This window comes from Acromyrmex echinatior, chromosome 5 (genome assembly GCF_024713525.1).
Source record: "Acromyrmex echinatior isolate Ae372 chromosome 5, ASM2471352v2, whole genome shotgun sequence".
Classification (NCBI taxonomy): domain Eukaryota; kingdom Metazoa; phylum Arthropoda; class Insecta; order Hymenoptera; family Formicidae; genus Acromyrmex; species Acromyrmex echinatior.
This window is the reverse complement of record NC_141856.1, coordinates 11,285,395-11,305,354: the sequence shown is the minus strand read 5'-3', so window position 1 is coordinate 11,305,354 and position 19,960 is coordinate 11,285,395. Positions and strand designations below refer to the sequence as shown.

The following is a 19,960-nucleotide window of genomic DNA, read 5'->3' as shown; positions in this document are numbered from 1 at the left end:
AGGTAACGTCAACATAGGTCGAATATATGGCAGATTTCGATGAACGCAGATAGGAGAAATGGCGATAAAGTCGAATTTAATAGAGAGTTCTCGTGCGAGTTTATGCTGTGTCGGTGCTGCGTGTAACCCCCGAGACCTGACGTCGGCATATTGCATTATCGTCCGACTTATGGGATTCCATATTCAATATGGATAGTAGACTGAGAGGTCGGAAGGCCGAACGATCCTGGAACGATCTTCAAAGGTCGAGCGTATTTCAAACTCCACGGCTTCTTACGACTGGGAAAGGATCGGACGACGGGCTCTACTTGCGAGAAGTATGGTATACTATATTACTTCGAACGATATGACCCATACGTCAGTTCACGAAGGGACCCAGCAAACTTTCGAAGCGAAAGTGCATACTATCGACGTACCCTCTGCGAATCTTTTTTATTTTACAATGTTTAACAGATTGCTCTGCAATTTATGAAAACGATCGTCGTAGCGGTGATCGTTAATAATAAATAAAGGTATTTTATTTTATTTATATTCAATATTATATTATATTATATACAAAATATCAATTAAGAGAAATAATCCGATTTAAAACGAATTTTATTGTTAGCTCAATAATACTGACATGCAAATTTTTGCAATTGCATTTTTCTAATTTTATAAATTGCACATCGATTCAGTTTGTCGAACTTGAAACGCAATCGCAAACTAAAGCTGAAATTTAAATACGTCAAATTAGATTTGTTATCAATTTTAATAATACAATACTAATAAACATCTTAAAACCCTGTAAATAATTTATTGCGAAAAATTCCTGTGAGCTATATTATTCACAATAAATTATTTATAGGTTTTAAAGATGCTTATTACCATCATTACTAAAATTGATAATAAATCCAATTTAAGAAATTAATTTTAGCTTCACTATGTGATTGCATTTCATATTCAATAAATGTAATTGACGCGTTTATAAAAATTTTTTAAATGTAATTGCAAAAATTTGCGTATTAATATTATTAAATACTAAGATTTTGTGACTGAAAATAAGATTATTTCTTAATTGATTTCATCGGTCTAATTTCGAATTATAACTGTTTATGTTAAATATATTATATCGTAATTTTATCTGTATTTTTTTATATTAAACTTGATCACTAAAATAAATTTGTTATAACGAATCAACTAATAAAGCCTTTATTTTCTACTCAAATCATGATGATTTATAAACAATTTTTGTAGAAAAACTAATGGACAAGATAACACCGGAGTTATGTGGGGAAGTTATATGAAGTAAAGGGTAATCGCTTCGTATCACTTTGTATGTTAATAGCATTCATTTTTTTTATGAATATCATTTCAGACATGAGTCTTTTTTGAAAACTTGACTCTGAATCTAATACTAAGATATTATCCCATTCTAATTCGTGTCCATATTCCAACTGATGCTCTGATACTACCGTATACTTTGGATTCTTAATATTCGCTTTATCCTCGTTTTAACTTTCCTTTTCGTCGTGATGAACTTCTACTGAACAGAAAACAAGAATTTCAACCTATCAGAAATCATGTATTGTGGAATACACAGTTTCTGATAGGCTGAAATTCTTATTTTCTGTTTCCTGTTCTATTTATTGTGCGGAGCCCTCTTACTCTATGTTAACGTGCGTTCTTTTGGATTAATTTTATAAAACTCTTGATTGCGTTGTTGTGAGAATGTATTCGTAAATTGGATGAAGGATTTTTGTAATACTGAAGATGACCTAATTTAAGGTCGAAACGTCTATTTATTTATAATAATTGTTATGTGATTAAAATATAAAATATTAACTGCCAACAACATCCTGCGTTGTGGTATGCCGTTGAGAAATTCAAAGTGCATGAAAGTTCAAACATGGAAGTATGCGAAAGTATAAGATCTATCTTGTTTATACTTGTATCTAAATAATCTATTACCTTTTAGTATTAATTTAAAACATGATTTAACTGTTAAGAAGTTAAGGCGACATTTCAAATCAAGTTAGAAAAAGCACAACTGCAAGAAAAAAATATAATTTTATATTATAGTGTACAATAAATGATGTTTGCGATATCAGAAAAAAAAAGACAAATTAGATTGAAACATGGGATAATATATTATGAAGACAAGAGAAGAAAAATGAAGTAAATCTCGTGAGACTTGCAGGAACAGAAGTGCTGTCAACTTGTAGTCGACGCCTGCAGAAAACCACTTCAATAGCTTTATGTACCACGGTTTGCCTGCACGCAGGAGCATCCTTTCTGTAATATACACGGTATCCTAATACAATTACGAATAAATAGTATCATATTAGTTCAAAAATATTGGCAACAATATTTTCTTTGCCAAAATTTCCTGTTATTTTTATTTTACTTTTTAATTCGTGCTTTTAATTTATTATAACAAGCATATTCATTAAAAGTTTTGTTGTCAGAAGTTATGTGAATAAAATAAAAAATCATTCTCTTTATATATCTACTTCGTTCTCTCTCTCTCTCTCTCTCTCGTCATGAAACTTCTTAAATAATAAAATAATGACCCTTAAAAGAACTGAAGTATAGAATACTATGAAATGTAGTTCCTTTATAACAATAATCCGACATATATATTTATTATCTGATTCGCGAACACGATCCATTCTGTTGTCTATTAAATAATCCGTAAAGGATTCGTTTTGCTATTCGTAATCGGATGCTTATTATAGCCTACGCGTTTGCCGATGCCACCGTATGCCGACACTAATAAATAATACCAGCGACGGGAAGGAACAGATGCACAAGTTAGAGAGAAAACAGAGCCGGCGGGTGTTTGTAGTATCTGACTGGCTTATTTTTGTACGCAACTTTCAATCTCTCTATTTTTCGATATTACATGTCCATATATTCTGTGTCTCGATATACATCAGTTATTTATATTAGGTCATTTAAAAAGTATCCGCGGTTTTTTGTTCAATTTTTAAATGAAAAAACCGCGGATACTTTTTAAATGACCCAATATATTTAAATTAATAGTCGCGCTTGATTTTATATATCTCCCTTACTGTAAAAAAATTTAAAAAAACGTGATTTTCAAGTTATTACTATGAATGAGTCAAGACAAATATTGCCTTATTAATTATCAAACTCGAACTAATTTAACATAAAAAATTGTTAAAATATCACAACTCAAAAAGTTGAAAAATAAATCGTCAAAATTGTCACAATTCAAAATGGATAGTTTTTATGGAATTGTGAAACAGAAATGACACGTAATCCTATTAAGAATATATTCCTCTTACTGATATTGTTTAATTAGTCAAAAATTTTCTGTCAAATTAAAAAATAGTTTTTCCCCTTTTCGTAATTTTTTGAGTTGTATTTTTAAAATAAAAGAGCGATATGTTAGAATATTACGTTTATTCCTTCTCTTTTGCAATAAACATTGAAGTTATTATACTGAACAAATTTGATTGTTAAACCTTTTCTTGATTTTACTTCTATTCTTTTTCTTTATAGATCCATTCTTCATTCTTAAAAAAATTCTGAGATAGAAATTTCTTAAATGATCACGTCCTGCTGAATACTCGCCGAAATTATACGAGAAACGTGCGTATGCTTCTGAAAGAACGTCGTTCGAGACGTCGATGAAGGCATGCGACGTGGTATGGGGAAGGTGAACAAGGGTGGGTTCTGTGGGGTTCCCCGCATCCGCGCGTTATGGTCAACGTTCGCTATAATAAAACTATTCCTGTCGTGGCTTACGCAACGGGGGTGGTGGTGTCCGGGCAGGTAGGGTCCGAATCCCGTAGGATATAAATGCCGTTCGGGGTGTTTCCTTCACTGGACCGTGGTCGGCAGTCCGCCACCTCCTACACCTTCGCGTAGATTCAATCACGACCCCTCCGACTATACCGACGAAACTCGCGTCTCGAATACCAAGCGGACCTTCACTTCCCGGAATCCTCCCTCTACCCGCCCCTGGCATTAAAGCGCTCCGTCTTTTTTGATCGTGACGAGAATCGCGTTCCCCGCCCGGGAATTCACCTTGCGCTCGTTCACCAGCCCACGATCTCGACAACCATGACATCGACAACGGACGAATTTCTTCGCTCGTTTTTGTCGGATCCGGTTAAACGTCGGAGAGATCGCTTTAGAAATCGTGTTCCTTGAAGGTCGCACGTTAAAAGAACTTCGCTATGTCGAATATGATAGTTACGAGAAACGTGACGCATAATTCAGATTACAACCGAAGAAGTAGTCGATCAATTACATTGAATCAAATTAAATTACCTAATTTTATTATAGTTTTTAACATTAAACTTTTCTTTGAGCCTAGGATCTTTGACCTAGATTGAGGCGAATCGAATGCAAGTCGAAAGCATTTCTATTCTTGCAAGTCTCAAATGAGATTTATTTTTTTTTGCAATTGCCTTTGTAATATTAGGTGTTGGAATTAATTCGTAGCGTTTTTTAATGAAAGAATGTTATTTATTTCACATGAGCATTAAAAAATACATTAATGAAAGTACTTCCCATCACTTGTAAAACGAATTAATTCCAACACCTAATATATTGTTCCATGTTTCGAGCTGCACTGAGAGAAATGTTTTTTCACGAATAATCAAAGTTTGTTACTGACACAAAAACTATTTGTTGATATATAATCAATCAAACCGTTGATTTGACCATCACGAAATTAATTTGTTGAATTTACAAATGAACTAATAATTTAAAGGTACAAAACTGTTTTGTATGGTGTTTATTGATTCTTTGTAGTTAGAAATAGAACATTTTGTTTTGGAACAAAATGAATAATATATATCTCTCTCACTTTCTACAGAGTAAAATTATGTTTGGCGTTTTCGAATTTCCTTAGCTAGAAAAAAATAGTTACCATGATTGATCATAGTGTGGCGAGAACCGAGAAGTCCACGAGATTTTTTAATCGTCTCGGCTTTATAGAGGTAGACGTTGAATTTCTCTTGTGAGAAGACACGCCATCTCTGATAGCTCCACAAAACATTCCTTGCTCTATCGTAGTGAATTATTTTGTTGAAATTAAAAGAATACTTATTTTGTAATGGCAATCAAATTGTTATGTACAAAACGTAAGTAACCAAATAAATTTGTATTATTAAATAAAAAAATTTTGTTTATGTAACAAAAAAATATTGTATTTTGTTATTTTAACAAAATAATCCAATGATAATCGATCATTTGTGAACAATTCTCTTTTTTTATCATTATTATATCTTTTTTCTCAGTATAATTCGTTTTATTTTTTTTTTATATCATATAATAAATGTTATTTATTTCATATTATATACTATAAGATTCGCATATTATCTTGCAGTTGTGCCCTTTCTAATTTAATCAAAATAAAAAAATTTTGTAATTAGAAAAAAATATCGGTTTAAAACAATTGTTTTCTCAGGTGATGAGTGATTTGAGAATTAATACTTCAAATTTAAATCTAAATATTCCACGACAATTTATAGAGTGATGTATTATCTTTACCGTATTTTTCTACTTTACTCTTACGCAATATCTTCATAAGATTTTTATCTACGAGATAGTTAACATAAATCATACCCAAGACAATCTACCGGGAGTTATTAAACTAAAGTCCAAATCCACAGGAGAAAAATGGCGTCGAAAATCGGCGCTTCTACTTATCTAGGGGGAACAAAACCACTCGTTTGCACGCACACGTGTCTCTGTTCGCACACAGAAGCAAGCACACACTTAAACAAAGCCAATCGATTTTGTGCACTCCGCTTTATCTCCTTTCTACCTCGGTCGTCATATTGTTCCTGCGGCTTCTTCGCCACGACTTAGTGAAGCCATAGATCCAATAAGACGTTTTTTCCGCGAAGTTTTGGCCCGCGGCCGCTCAAGTTTCGATGGGAGTCTATCGTCTGAATACCAAGTATCTGGTCTCTCGTGCCTGAGGGAAGCGAGACAAGGGGATCAGGACGAGATCGGCGGGTCCCGAGGGACGCCCGTTAGAGAAGAAAGCGATCGTCCGCACACGCGATTTTGACAGCACCGGGAATTTTTATTGATATATCGAACTTCTGCATTGTTGTACGTTTTGAAATTCTAATGATAACGTATCTGCAAACATACGTCAGATACATGCCAGTTTGTGAAATATACGGTCGAATTTCCATAATATATTGAACGATTTGAATTAACGATTGAAATTTAAGCAAATTCTTACTACCATGTATCGAAAATCTTAAAAATATAATATACAAAGAGTAATAACACAAAAATAACAACAATACATTGACTTCGATAAGTTTCCATACAATATGAGCTGCGATAAGTTACTGTTCATCAAGTTATAATATCCGTATATCGTGAGTATTCGAGGAAATTGTATTTCGCTTGTTCGAAATTAAAGAAATAGAATAAAGTCAGTGATCGTTTCTTGTGACGTGACTGTTTATTCAAATTTCCTACGTGTGTTTCGCACATCATTCTGAAATTCTTTTCATAAACTTAATAACAATTCGTAAAAATAAACGTGGTTATAAATTTAACAAGTATAAAAAGAAGAGCATAAGAAAGATCTCTCTAAAGAAAGATCTCTCTCTCATTTAATAAATAATTCTAGAACTTTCCAAACTGTTGACTCATATATGTAAATAGTGGTAAAATATACGATATGACTAATAATAACACACAATGTCACGACAAATTTCTATCTGTGCAAAGGATGTACTTGAGATTCATCGTTACATTTTTTTACTGTAAAACAGGTAACGATTCTATTCTTTTATATTCCGATTAGAAGATATTAATGATATACAAATTTATGTTAAATTAGAATCTGGAAATTTTCGTTCTATATTATTCGTGATACGACTTGGGCGTTTTAACATTATTGTACGAAGCATCTTCTCATAGAAATGAACACGTTTATATAATTAAAACATACGACGGTTGAATTTAATGCCAACTAGATGTAACTCTGCGTCTTAAGAATATTATGAATTTACTGAAGATGGCCAGATTGTGGCCGAAACGTTTAATGTTTTAATTGATGTAATAATAATTAAATATCACAAACTACAACTTGTGCTGTGGTTTCTTATGCTCTTCTTTTTATACTTGTTAATAACAATTAATAAAGTGAATCATCCAAATTTTATTAATATTCGTATGTATTCCAACCAGCAATGGAATCACCAACAATAAAAGAACAATTCTTACATTTTAATTATTAATTTTAAGTATTAAAAATTTAAATATTGTATATATTCTTAAATTAGTTCCAAAAACTTTAAGCTAAGCCACACGATTGTGTACACATTCTTTGCATTCATATACTTGCATATCTAGTGGTAATTACAAAATCGTGAAAGCTAATATGTGATAAGATAAACAATACCTAACAATGGTGATGTTCTTTAATGTAAACTACCTATATTACATTTTATAATCGGAAACGATAAGAAGCTCTTGAAGCAAGTCGCGGATTCTAAATCTTACGAAGCGATCGAGAGGATTAAGCGCGAAGCGGCGTGAATTAATAGCTCGTTTTGACTTCATCTACAGTTAAATTAAGATGGATTATCGAAATAATGGCGAGGGCCAAAAGCTGAACGAAGTAGCAGTGTACGCGGTAACGAAGGGTCTGTGTGCAAACGAGTTAATACGCATTATTCTCAACCGTGAGAGAACGCAAAATCTACGAACGCGCGCGAACGGGACATTAGTTTGCTGCGCGGAGGATTACCGGTAGCTGTATCTCGTCGTTAATCCTGATTTAGGGATTCCGATGCGCATCTCCTCGGCAAGAAACCTGTAAACGTATCGGTCTCACTAGTAAGAGCCTCACCAGTAAGAGACGATTTAAATTATTTAGGAGGACGTTCTATAAAAGGACGCTTCTAAGCTTTGTTTGATTTGCGAGATAATCAAGGAGATTCATAAGCAACTGCACACTCCTATAACTATTTCGCTATTAACTTGTATATTTAAAGTTTATCAATGTATGTACAAACGATAGAGCTACGTAGGTATACCGATATGTAAATGTTTGAGAACACATTGATTTGTACGTGCATACGCAAATGTGAGGAGCAACGTGCACGAACTTGTAGATACGAATATATCTTGTATCCTTAGATACGCAGACAGTTTGAGCACGGATTTGCTTATCTGCGAACATCTAAATTTCCAAGAGCGTGGTTATCCGGAATTTATAGATGCGGAACTTTGTGTAAAGCTGTGAGCTCACGGCTGTGCGAATACATTCTGTAAATGAGTGCGTGTGTTGTATGTATCTCTCTGCGTATCGCAACGCATAAATGTGCGAGTACCGATTTATGAATCTACATATATTACTCGCACAATGTACATACTCTTTGCGATAAAGTAGATAAATAATTAGTAGGAGCAGCTCATGGAGAAGTATAAGTTTCAAGTAGAAGTATAAGTTTCTGATCCGACTTGGCAGTCGTTTGACAGTTGCAAGAGCCAATTAAGACGGATCGGATACTCCGCGTCACTTTGACGAGGGCACGGTAATCGAAACCGATGTCGACGAGAACCGTAGCACCAGAGAAGAACAGGACCGACGTCATCTTATAGAATTTCGAGATTGTGTTAGTACCAGGTGCTTTAGAACTCCCACGCAGTTCGCGATTTACGATCGGCGTATCACATGTACCTAACAATAATACCGTCTGAAATTCCGAACTGCGAGCTTAGGGCTGTTTGACGTATATAAACGCCCATCGACCGATGAAAAAGCTTTGGGCGATAAACAATGCCGGCACTTTCGCAACAATATAACTGTCGCAATGATAGGAATTACGAGTATGGCTACGTATTCGATTAACAAAAGAAATATATTAAATAAAGCAAAAAGAAAAAAAATTTTGGTTCTTATGATTAATAATTACATGTTATACTTATGATTATTACTATTATGTAATGTTAGTAACTAACAACTATATGTAACAACTATATGTATCTATCAAAAAATTAAAATAGCTATCCCAAGAAATGATTATAAATTATAGTTAAAGTATAGTAAGTATGTAATCATTTTTATGATATAATAATAATTATAATTGTAATCATTTTCGGTACTAACTTGATAAAACTGTACATACAATTATTAACAAAACATTAATAATCATAATTATGGTAATGTTATCATAATTATTACTATTATTAATTACAAGTACCCAAAACTTTTCCCTCATTGTCAGTGAAAACGTACAGAAATTTTTCTTTGCTGCAACCTATTTAAATACCAATCCAATTATTAAATTAATTTGTAATGTATTCTCGATATGCACGCTTATTGCGAACATTCTTACGTGATATGTGGGTTTTACTATTTATGGAAAGTTTATTTGTTACGGGAAATTTATAAGTCGCATCTAATATTAATAAAAGCGAAAAGAGAGACGCTGTTTTGCGTCTCACATGTTTCGTTATCGATCGTTAGGATGAATCAACACTCATCGGACAATGGGCGCTCTATACTTATTGTCAAAAAAAGAAATATAGTGATAGCAATTATATAGATAACAACTATACGAATTTTACATGTAGAATTAATGTGCACACATAGTTGAATAAACCATTTTATAATTATTGCAACTTTAAAATAGTTATTCAATTATGTCAACATTAATTTTACCTATAAAATTTATATAGTTGCTATCCAACTATTTTTCTATATTGCCATTCATTTCTTCAAAAATAAATTATATTACAATAGTGTATAAGCTATTTGAAGGAACATAAAAGGTCTCATTGCAGAAAAGTCTGAAGTGTACATTACCACATGGCGTAGGAAGTGTATTTATTAATACAAAATTAAAGTCGTGTCCAATGCTGATAAAAGCAAAGAAAGAAATGTCATTTTGCACGAGCTACGCCATTGGGTTCGCGGGAGATTTACCTCACGCTGGCGAATCCGATACGAGAGTGTTGTATATTCGTCATCCGCCATCGTAGCTGTTCGCCGATGGTATAATACGGTCCTTCGGAGAAGCGACGCATCTTTTTGACGCGCTGGATCTTCTTCCTTACGATACCTCGTAGTTCCCAATCGAAGTCTCAGAGAAACCAACGTGAGCGATGACGTAAGGGTGACGAACGCCATGATCCAAGGGTTTGCAACCCCGTGGCGGCACCCACCCTTCGACTCCGCGTCACGGCGACACTTCCATACGAACCAATATTATTGTTGTCGGGTGATATAGGAGCGTTAGAACGCACTTGATGCACATTGCGATCGAGTTTGCGCGTTGCTGGTGGCAGGAGGAAACGATCAACTATGACATGTGCGAGTTTGCGAACACGTGAATCGTAGATGCGTAGATTTATGGATATACGGATCGTAGACGCGTAAATTTATCGCCGGGCCTGTGTCATAAAGGTATGAGCACGTCAATTGTAAGATTTATTATATTCACTCTCTGCGTAGATTGTCGAAGCATGGATTCGCGAAGCGGATTTACGTGCAGCGACTCGTGAATTCACAAATTAAGCCGAATATTTGCAAATTAAGATGCGCTTGTGGATATATGAATTTACGCAGCGCGCAAACTCGTGGGTACAGAATTCTACGTTTCTCGGAGAGGAATAGAGAATGAATAGGAAGGGTGTGTGGATTAGTCGATGTGCAAATTTACCAACGTACGCGTTCATACATGCGAGGTGAGACGAAATGTACACAAACGCGCGTGCCACGCTTGAACGACTCGCGCGCCACGAATGTTTCGAGAATCGCACAAACCGATTACAACTCCGCACTTTTATATTTCTCGGTTTTTTTTTTTTTTGATACCGTCCAAGACGTACGGCCACCGAGGCGAACGGGTAAGCGTCGAGCGAAATACTAGTGTCGGCCGATATCGGGGGTGCAGTCGTAAGGGCGCGCCCCTCGTTGCGAGCCCCCTGTAAGCTCGCGAGCGCGTGTATATGTACACGTGTACACATACCATGTCCATGAAGGGCTTTCCCCCGACCTGCCGTTGCCTATGTTACGGCCACAGCTCGTCCTCCCTGCCGCGGCTATGACTAATAAGAACTAGAAGACCGTGTCACACGATACGATCTTGTCACATGTTAAACGATGCGAAGCGAGCGTGTCCTAACCTCACAAAAGTAGCTCCAAGACAATTCTCTTAAAACTTTTTGAAAAAACTGATGGTAAATTAGACACTTCTCTGAAACTAGATTCTTACAGTCAATTTATGACGAATTCTTCCAATTTATTTCAATGTTAAAATGATTTTGAACAAATTGCAAAAAATCTAATAGATATACAATCATGACGAATATGCGAATTTAAAAAATGATGAATAAATAAGAAATTTAAAAGGTGCTATTCTTGATATTTAAGCTCAATTATTTATCAAAAATGCTCTCGTCTTACACTACTCACAAAAAATTTATAATAAAAATTTATTATTCTAGCTCATAATTAAATATTTATGTCATCGATATGAAAATGTTTGTATCAATTTAAAAAGATATTACTTAAATAAAGTTTTTAAAACTCGACATTCACATATCAATACAACAAGGTTCTAAAAGTAAAATATAATACTTAAGTATATCTATATAAGTATATCTATATAAAACAATTTTATGTTAACGAACCTACGAAATATAAATCTGTTTTCTGCGTTTTAAGAATATTGTGAATTTACTGAGGATGGCCAGATTGTGGCCGAAACGTCTAATGTTTTTATCAATGTAATTAAATATCTATATATAGAAAAGAAGAGCATAAAAAACTGCACAAACTATAACTTGTGCAGTTTTTTATGCTCTTCTTTTCATACGTTTTGAATTATAAACCACGTTCGTTTTTATGATGAAATCTGTTTTCATTTAATTTTTTTTTCACAGGTTTCGTACATACTAAAGTTAAAGCACGCGATATCGTAATCGATGTTGCAGCAACCTCAGCAACATTGGGCGCAACCCCACCGACTTTCACCCTTTATCCCTTTCTACTCCGGTTAGATGGCCCATCTTGCATCGCCCTAGCATTTTCCTCTCGCAGGCGTGCGAGCGACATCATCGCACGCGTCGCGTTTTTATCGCGCGCACCATATGCACGATATATATATTCTAACCCCCAGAATGGTTAGTACATCAAATTTTCTCCTAGAGGAGAAGAGAACCCCACGTGTCACATGATCGTAGTAGAACGTTCGGATGTGTGTAAAACGCGAATCTCGATTCGCGTCGCGTCCCACGACGCTCACGAATGATCCTTCGGAAGAAAGTGTCGCGGGTGGCACCGGCAGTGTGTTCGATTCCACTGAAATTGCTTGTCGTTCCGCAAGAACGACGAAGAGACATCGAAGCTATGCGTGATAATTTACATTTTCAAAGAGCTCCGCATTTTTCGTGTTATGTTACTTGCAGTATATTTAACAATAGGCAATGAGAGAAAAATGATTTTTCACGAAAAAAAGATTTTGTTAAAGTATGTAAAAATTTAACTGTATACCGATCTAAAAATAATTTTATTAAACCATCAAAATGTATAGGACACTCAAGCTAGTTGTTAGAATGTCAAAACTTTTGCAGCATTACTCATCACGTTTAAATTTCTTATATAATTATTTTAATGGTTCAATCAAATTATTTTTTAGATCTATTTAAATTTTTATAGATACTTCAGCAAAATCGTTTTTTTTTTTTCGTGCTTAAATCTCCCTACTCGATCTGTTTTGTTTGTCTCCTAAATGATAATTGTATATAAAAAAAAACTGTACACAGTTTTGATAAAATATCTAAATATTTAGCTAGATACAAACCTAAAAATAATTTTGTTGAACAAAATAATTATATAAAATGCTTAATAATTGATGTTGCAATAAGTTGTAATATTATCAACAGTATACTTTGAGCGTCCTACATAATTACTTTAGATAATTTAAACAAAATTATTTCAAATTATGTGGCTAAATTTTAGATATTTCAGCAATGACATCCTTTCCGTGTATGACAATAAAGACTAACAAAAAATAATATCAAATCAGATATGAAAGTCTTAAATGTCAAGAAATTCTTTACTGTTACTACATGACATCATTCATTTTATCATTCATTAACGCGTTGGAGCGCACAGAAAAGAACGGAAAAGAATGGTGCGTTAATTATATACGACTCCGTTCCTCAGATTTACTTTCTCGTTCACGAATATTAAAGTTAGCTACAGGAACTTCGCATTTTACGGCAATTACGTATATTACAGCACATGCGTGTCGCATAATTCCTCCACCCTATAATTCCAACAGTCCAAGCGTCACGCTCACCCCTCGTGGGGTTTCAACAGTGTTATTCTTTTTTTTTTTTTTTTTTCGTCAAACATCACAAGTGTCAGCGAAACGTCCAAAAGCAATGAATAGCAGAAAAACGGATGACATGGGACAATGCGATAAGCGTGAAAAAGCGCGAGTCGGCCGACGGGAACGTCGATTTGTAAATGGTGTTGCAGGTGAATCTCTCGTCGCACTTTCGTCGGAATTAGCAGCTGCGATGACAGAGAGAAAGGGAGAGACGAACTAGACAGATCGATGGCTATTTCGCCTGAATGTGATTACCACGAGAATTCTGGGAAATTCGATGTAAAAACGAAAGTGCAGACGAGGAGAGAATAACTGTGGTTGGGCTGAATAAATAAATCAAATATTATGTCATAATTAATGGTGGAAAAATTCGATAAAAGGGTTGACAGATAATATGAAAAAAAGTAAAAAGAATTCTTTTGCAAAGAAATATATATAAGTAAAAGAAACATGAGATAACATCACAAAGTCAAAACTGACAAGAGTTTGGTTACATTAAATGGAATTCTGATGGAAAATGAACAAATCAGAATCTTCTGATTAAATCTATTAATCGAGATAACCAGATGTCCAATTATGATAATCAGAATTTTGATTGATATGATCCGAATATGCTGGTTTGTCCATTTTTAACGAGAAATTTTGCTCAATGCAAAAGAAAGATTGCAATTGTAAAAATCGATCAGAAGGTGATATGAAAGAAAAGTAATAAGTAACGACAACGAGAGAGTAAACATTCCGCTAGAATTGTGGAAACAAGACAGGGACCGGACGGTAGAAAATGAGGTAACGAGAAGAGGAAATTCGCTGTGTGAAGGGAAGGTCCGAGGAGAAGATCTTTGACGAGGGGTTGAACGAAAGGGCAGAGGGCTGGAAGAAAAATCACGTCAAATATTTGTTCTCACGCAATACCGGGCCCAGCGTCGTCGAGAAAAATCGGCGAATCAAGAGAAACTCTCGCCCGGTGACAGCGAAAGAATCTTATTCGAGACGAAAACATGCGAGAGGGGACGCTCCCGCCCAATCTTATGATTTTGTTATTTGCAACAGCCCCATCCTCAATGACATACGAAATAGGATGTCTCCTGATGTCGCGTGCTGATGATCACACGCGTTACGGATTCGTGCACCCACAAATTTAACCGTTTGCTAAACTCAAACATTGTCAACTGGGGATTAAAACTGGCAGGATAGTCGCCCGAGGCTCTATCGAGTTAATCCCCTGTAATATATAATTTTTTTTCCTCCAACGTGATTTACTCCTGGATAAGAAATATCAAAAATATTTCTAAATATTGTACATATATATATTAAAGAAAAGATATTTATTTTCTGTCATCATTTTAAAGTATTAATAAATTAAATAATATTTATATTAGTTCATAAATGACATACTACAAGAGAAAAAGAATACAAATATAAAATTACAAAAGCTGTGAAATAATGCAATTTCGAATGCATAGTATGTTAAAAAAATCACAAGCGTCATTATAAAAACATTGTAAAGAAACTAACTGCATCTTAGTATCCAATGAGATTGTCATTAAATAATTTTTCAAATTAAAGTTAATCATATTTATGATGCATCTAATGTAAATACGACGATTTTGCAATTAAGTTTTTCTTTATTTGAAAAGGACGGTTTTAAGATTTAAAAAGAATACTATATTACACGATAAAAGAATTAAAAAATATTCCAGGTGAATACGAGGGTTTCTCTTATGACTTCTCGCTCGCAAAAGCGAGCTGGGGTGTTTTGCATCCCGGTGAGCGGGCACCGGAAGGAGACCCTGTCGCACTCTTATATTGCGCTTCTATTTTCAGACGGCGTCGTGTGCTGCCGCGCCGTCCCGTTTGTCCCGACGTCGGATATTTTTAAGGTTTCCGTTCAACGATACGCGTCACAAATCCGTGCCGTTTCGGAAAGGAATCTCCGCATGTGTGCGATAGATCTGTACGCAGTAAAAGCCGACAGACGACGCGTCGCGTTGTCGGGGTGTAATATTTTCGCGACAGTCTCTCGCCATCACCTATCAAGACTTTCCTTTCATCGTCTGTGACGCTACCTCGACTCGTACCGAGAAACGGATGATTCCTTCTATTCACGTTTTTTACGACTATGTGGGGTTTTAATTGAACCATGGCATATCCTGCGACTATGAGTCATTTCACAACGAGCAAGCTCGTTATTACGCTTGCATATTAATCCTCGATGTTGCTGTCGTGAACTACATGCAGCTACCAGAAGAAGTATCTCGACTCGATATCGATCGTAGATTTAATCTTAAAACCATTCCGAAGTGACTTTTTGCCTTATGTAAAAATAATTCAGTCTCCAGTTAGATTGACTAACGTTTGATGATCTAATAAATTACGAAGGTGATTAGTATTAATGATATATGACAAAATGAATTATTGAGAAGTAAACTCGCATAAGTCAAGCCTTATACATTTTACTTCGCAACAAATTTCCTGGACTAATTAATATGCAAATCATTAGCAATTTATCTGTGACTGAATAAAAATTTCGTGTCTTTACAGCTCGCATTTTCCATTTGCTTCTTATATTAATTACAAAAATTACATTAATAAAAATTGCACAATAAAAATATAATTCTTTAAGTTTACTAACAGAGCATTTATAATACTTTTTTGGACATTAAATTTTTATCAAAATTCATAATTAGGATTTTAGCATGAATTTAAATGTTTATTAATATTGAATTTTTATTGGTATACTTTAACAGAATGAACAATAATTAATAATAAATATTATTATTTTATATACATATTCTATATGTTTTATTCTGTTTATACACTAAGTAGTCAAATTAAACAAAAACAAAAAAAACAAAAAAAAACAAAAAAAAAAGAAATAATTAGAATAGAAGAAATAATTTATGTACATAGGTTTGAAAGTTTATTTTACAAATAAACTTTCAAAAAGTTTAGAAACTCAATAAATTTGTCATGAAATTTTGCATAAAAAAGGTCTAATACATCATAAAGCTAATTCCCATAGAATTCTTGTAGAATTTAAAGTTATGAGGAATGAAGTATCTGGCTTTTTCGTACTTTGAACTCTAATTGCAAGAATTCTATGGAATTAGCTTTACGTTGTATAAAATTTTTCTTATGCAAAATTTCGTATGACAAATATTTTTAGTCCTATAATATTTTCACGTCCAAGTAACGATTTAGAAGATAAATGAGGAAAATTTCAAACGAGTCTGCTTCAGGAGTAGTTTTTCATCCAAAAGATGTTCCATCCATGATTAGAGTGGGAACTTTTAAATCTCTTATTTCTATCCCTTTTAAAAGTTCATTCACAAAATATCAAAATCATATAAATCATTAAATTATAAATATAAAGTATTTCTTCTAATTTGATTGGACTAAGATGATACTGACAAAGACTGTAAGGCGATATTCGTAGATAGTACGTATACCGTTGCATTCGACTAAAACAGTGAAATTGATAACAAACTTCCACTCATCGTCGAGCGGTTCACATTTATGATCTTGCATGAAAAACGAAACGTTAAATCAAGCTTTATCTGAGACGACCGTGACAAACAGTATACGCGTTCGTGCTTGTTTCTCTGCGGATGTAAACGTAAATGAAATTTACTCCATGCATATCCACACGCTCTCGATAAGTATCCACGCAAAATAATCATCGAAGCGTTCCCTCGATCTCCCTTTCTTAAAGTACGTGCGTGTGAATGACATTTTCCACTTTTAGTGTCGAACACTATTGTTCTTACAACGCCTAAGCTGCTTATCTTGAATTACGCTAATCGTAACATAATACTTGTTAGTTCTTTATATAAATTACAAAGAGAGAATGTTTCTTAATTGCTGTATAAAACATTGAGACTATTGTACTTTATATAACAACTTTTGAAAATAAATTTTTAATGTATTAGGTATAGATAGAATTTTCTGTTTTGTCTATAGATATATATTTCTATATTCTTTATATAATTCTTTGATTGTTAATATTTTATTTTTATTTTGCGCTCCTAATATTTTATTTTTATATTGAAATATTTTTTTTCTAATTCCTACATGCAGAAAGTTGAAGTCCGCCGGAATACAACCAAAGAATGTTTAATCAATATACGTTTAATCAATAGACAAAATGATGCTGATAACAGATTAATCATTTTATAATAAGAGAATTAATCGTTTTCTAGAAGATTCTTTAGCAAGAATAGTCGAATCTCTTGAACAAACAGAAATTGCAAATTGTGCTACAACATGCTATTAATAATATTTATACTCAGCGATTCAAAATACGTCATCGAAGATTCTATTAGGGTACGAACAGAAAGATCGTGGCGATGAACAATTGAAAGTATTATTAAATAATCTGGCAAAAACCAAAGATAACTTTATCGAACAAAAGGAACTAGTCAGAGATATTGCTACAAGCTAACGAAAAATCAGGGAATATAATAGAAAGTTCTATAACTTATTACTTAAGTAATATTGTAATAAGGAAACGAAAATTTTCATTTTTTGTATTAAAAAAAAACATACTATATATGCGTCTCTTATTACAAATCTATTCCCTCGCATAAATTAAGTCGACAATAAACATATGCAAATGGAAATCGTTTGTAACTTATTTGAGTGACAAATACGTACATCTAAATTCCATATAAATTCCATGAAGTCGCAACTGTTTTAGAAGCATGGTAAAAGACTTCGTTGGGCGTAAATAGATAGAAATGGTGGCATACAGTTTCTGCACGACGCTCGTTTGATAACAAAGAATGTAACGAAATCTGCACGATATTTTCTAATTGCAAGCGCCTGTGATATTACACACTGACATTAAGAGTTAAAATCTAAGTTAAACCTTCTCATGTCCGGTGGCGTTAAATAATCCTTTATCTATCGCGTGCGCAAGCGATGATTGCCAGCATACGTCATGCCAAGACATAAACCGTGAGTCAAAGTTCGAGAGCGTGGGGCTGTACAGTGTTTACTGACCCCTTCGAAACAGATACGCACTATATATAGTACCATCGTATATTAGTACTTTTCGGAGAAACTTCCACCATTAATTTCATACTTATAAAAATTTTATATCATGCATGAAACATAACCAAAGTATTACTTTTTTACTTCAAAAGTGATACAATTAAAAAACATGATTCTTTTTAATTATAAATGAGTATAATTAATTACTAGTTAACAAAGTTATAATTAATTAACAATAAATGAGTATAAACATTATCAATTATGTAACTTTACTTTAAAAAAAAAATCATCAAAATCATTAACTCAAAAAGGATGTAAAATTTTTATGCTCTTATTTTTTATATGTGTTAATATTAGAACCACGTTAGTTTTAAAATATTTTTCAAAAAGGATGGTTTTTTTGAAGTTTATAAAATAAAAATAACATTTGATTATGTTAAGAATATATTTTTTTGTAGATATTATTTGATTGATTAATAATTTTCTGTCAAATTGAAAAACAGTTTCTTTCCTTTTCTGAGAAACTTAATTTTTTGAGTTGTGTGACTTTTGAAATATATGAGCAATATGTGTCTGTTCTCATATATTTTCTTTTTCTATAATAATAACTAATGATATATAACAATATTATATATTGTTTAATTCATGTTGAAAATATAAATCCATAATGTCAAATTATACCCAATTTGAGTTATTTTTTATCACATCTATGGGTCACTACTGTTTCTATATACCATAGAAATGGATTAATTTATTTGCACATACATGAAAATTAAAAATAACAAATGTTATTTAATCCGGGATTAGGTTATTACTGGTTCCTTTAACATCTAAGTAAAAAAGTTCATTTCTGAAACCGACTCAAAGTTATTTCTTCTGAAAATACGTTTGAACAGAGAATCAGAAGCTGCCACAGTTTCTTAAATAGCAGACTATTTTCGATTTAAATTTGCATCGATATTTTATAAGTAAAGACAAAACAATCAACGCGCGTGCGCTTTCATCAATCCTACATCGAACATACTAATTTTTTGGAACATAAACAAGGATTAGATTATATTTAGAAACGACTTACATATATATCTTTCTTAATCTTCTTAACAAAACTTATTTAGACTCGAGACATCAAAAAAATCAATAAAATATGTACAATTTTTCATTTGCCGTATTTTACTTGCTCTAACTTTTTACTTTCTAAATATATCAGAGAAAATTGTATCTAAAAAAAAAACATGAAGAGAAAAAGATTTTCAATTTTCTTTTGTATTTATGAACATTTTTATTTCTTCCACGAAATTCTATACTATAATCCGTATTCAGAACGCGCTTTTATCTCTAAAATTCTAGTATGAGTAACGTAAATTATAGCATGTTAGCTAATATTGTTGTAAGGACAGCGCGTACGGGCCTATATCTATTATATACATTAAACTTTACACTATATTTTTGCAGCACTCTAAGTTTACTTCCAGTCTTGCCAAGTTAAGAGCATCTCTAGATCCAGCATCAAGGATCCTAATAAAGCCGGAAGGTGATCTGAAGTGACACGCGGCGTTGCGTATTTTCGCTTGGCAAAATGTATTCTCCGTTGAGGGAATTAGCGACTCGACAGCAGACGAAGGGCTGCAACT

General features: G+C 33.5%; 1 protein-coding gene across 2 annotated transcripts in view; it reads right to left on the bottom strand.

The window, feature by feature from the left end:
- LOC105153601 (uncharacterized) overlaps positions 1-19,960 on the bottom strand; it is a 170,208-nt gene that overhangs the window by 54,179 nt on the left and 96,069 nt on the right. Inside the window, exon 1 of one of the 2 annotated variants that reach the window (XM_011068536.2) lies at positions 9,923-11,729. The exons of the other annotated variant lie outside the window; for it this stretch is intronic. Within the exon in view, the coding sequence (XP_011066838.1) occupies positions 9,923-10,023 (101 nt within the window). The 5' untranslated portion in view covers positions 10,024-11,729. Of the gene's footprint in view, positions 1-9,922; positions 11,730-19,960 lie in introns of those variants that run through there. 2 annotated transcript variants of the gene reach the window in all.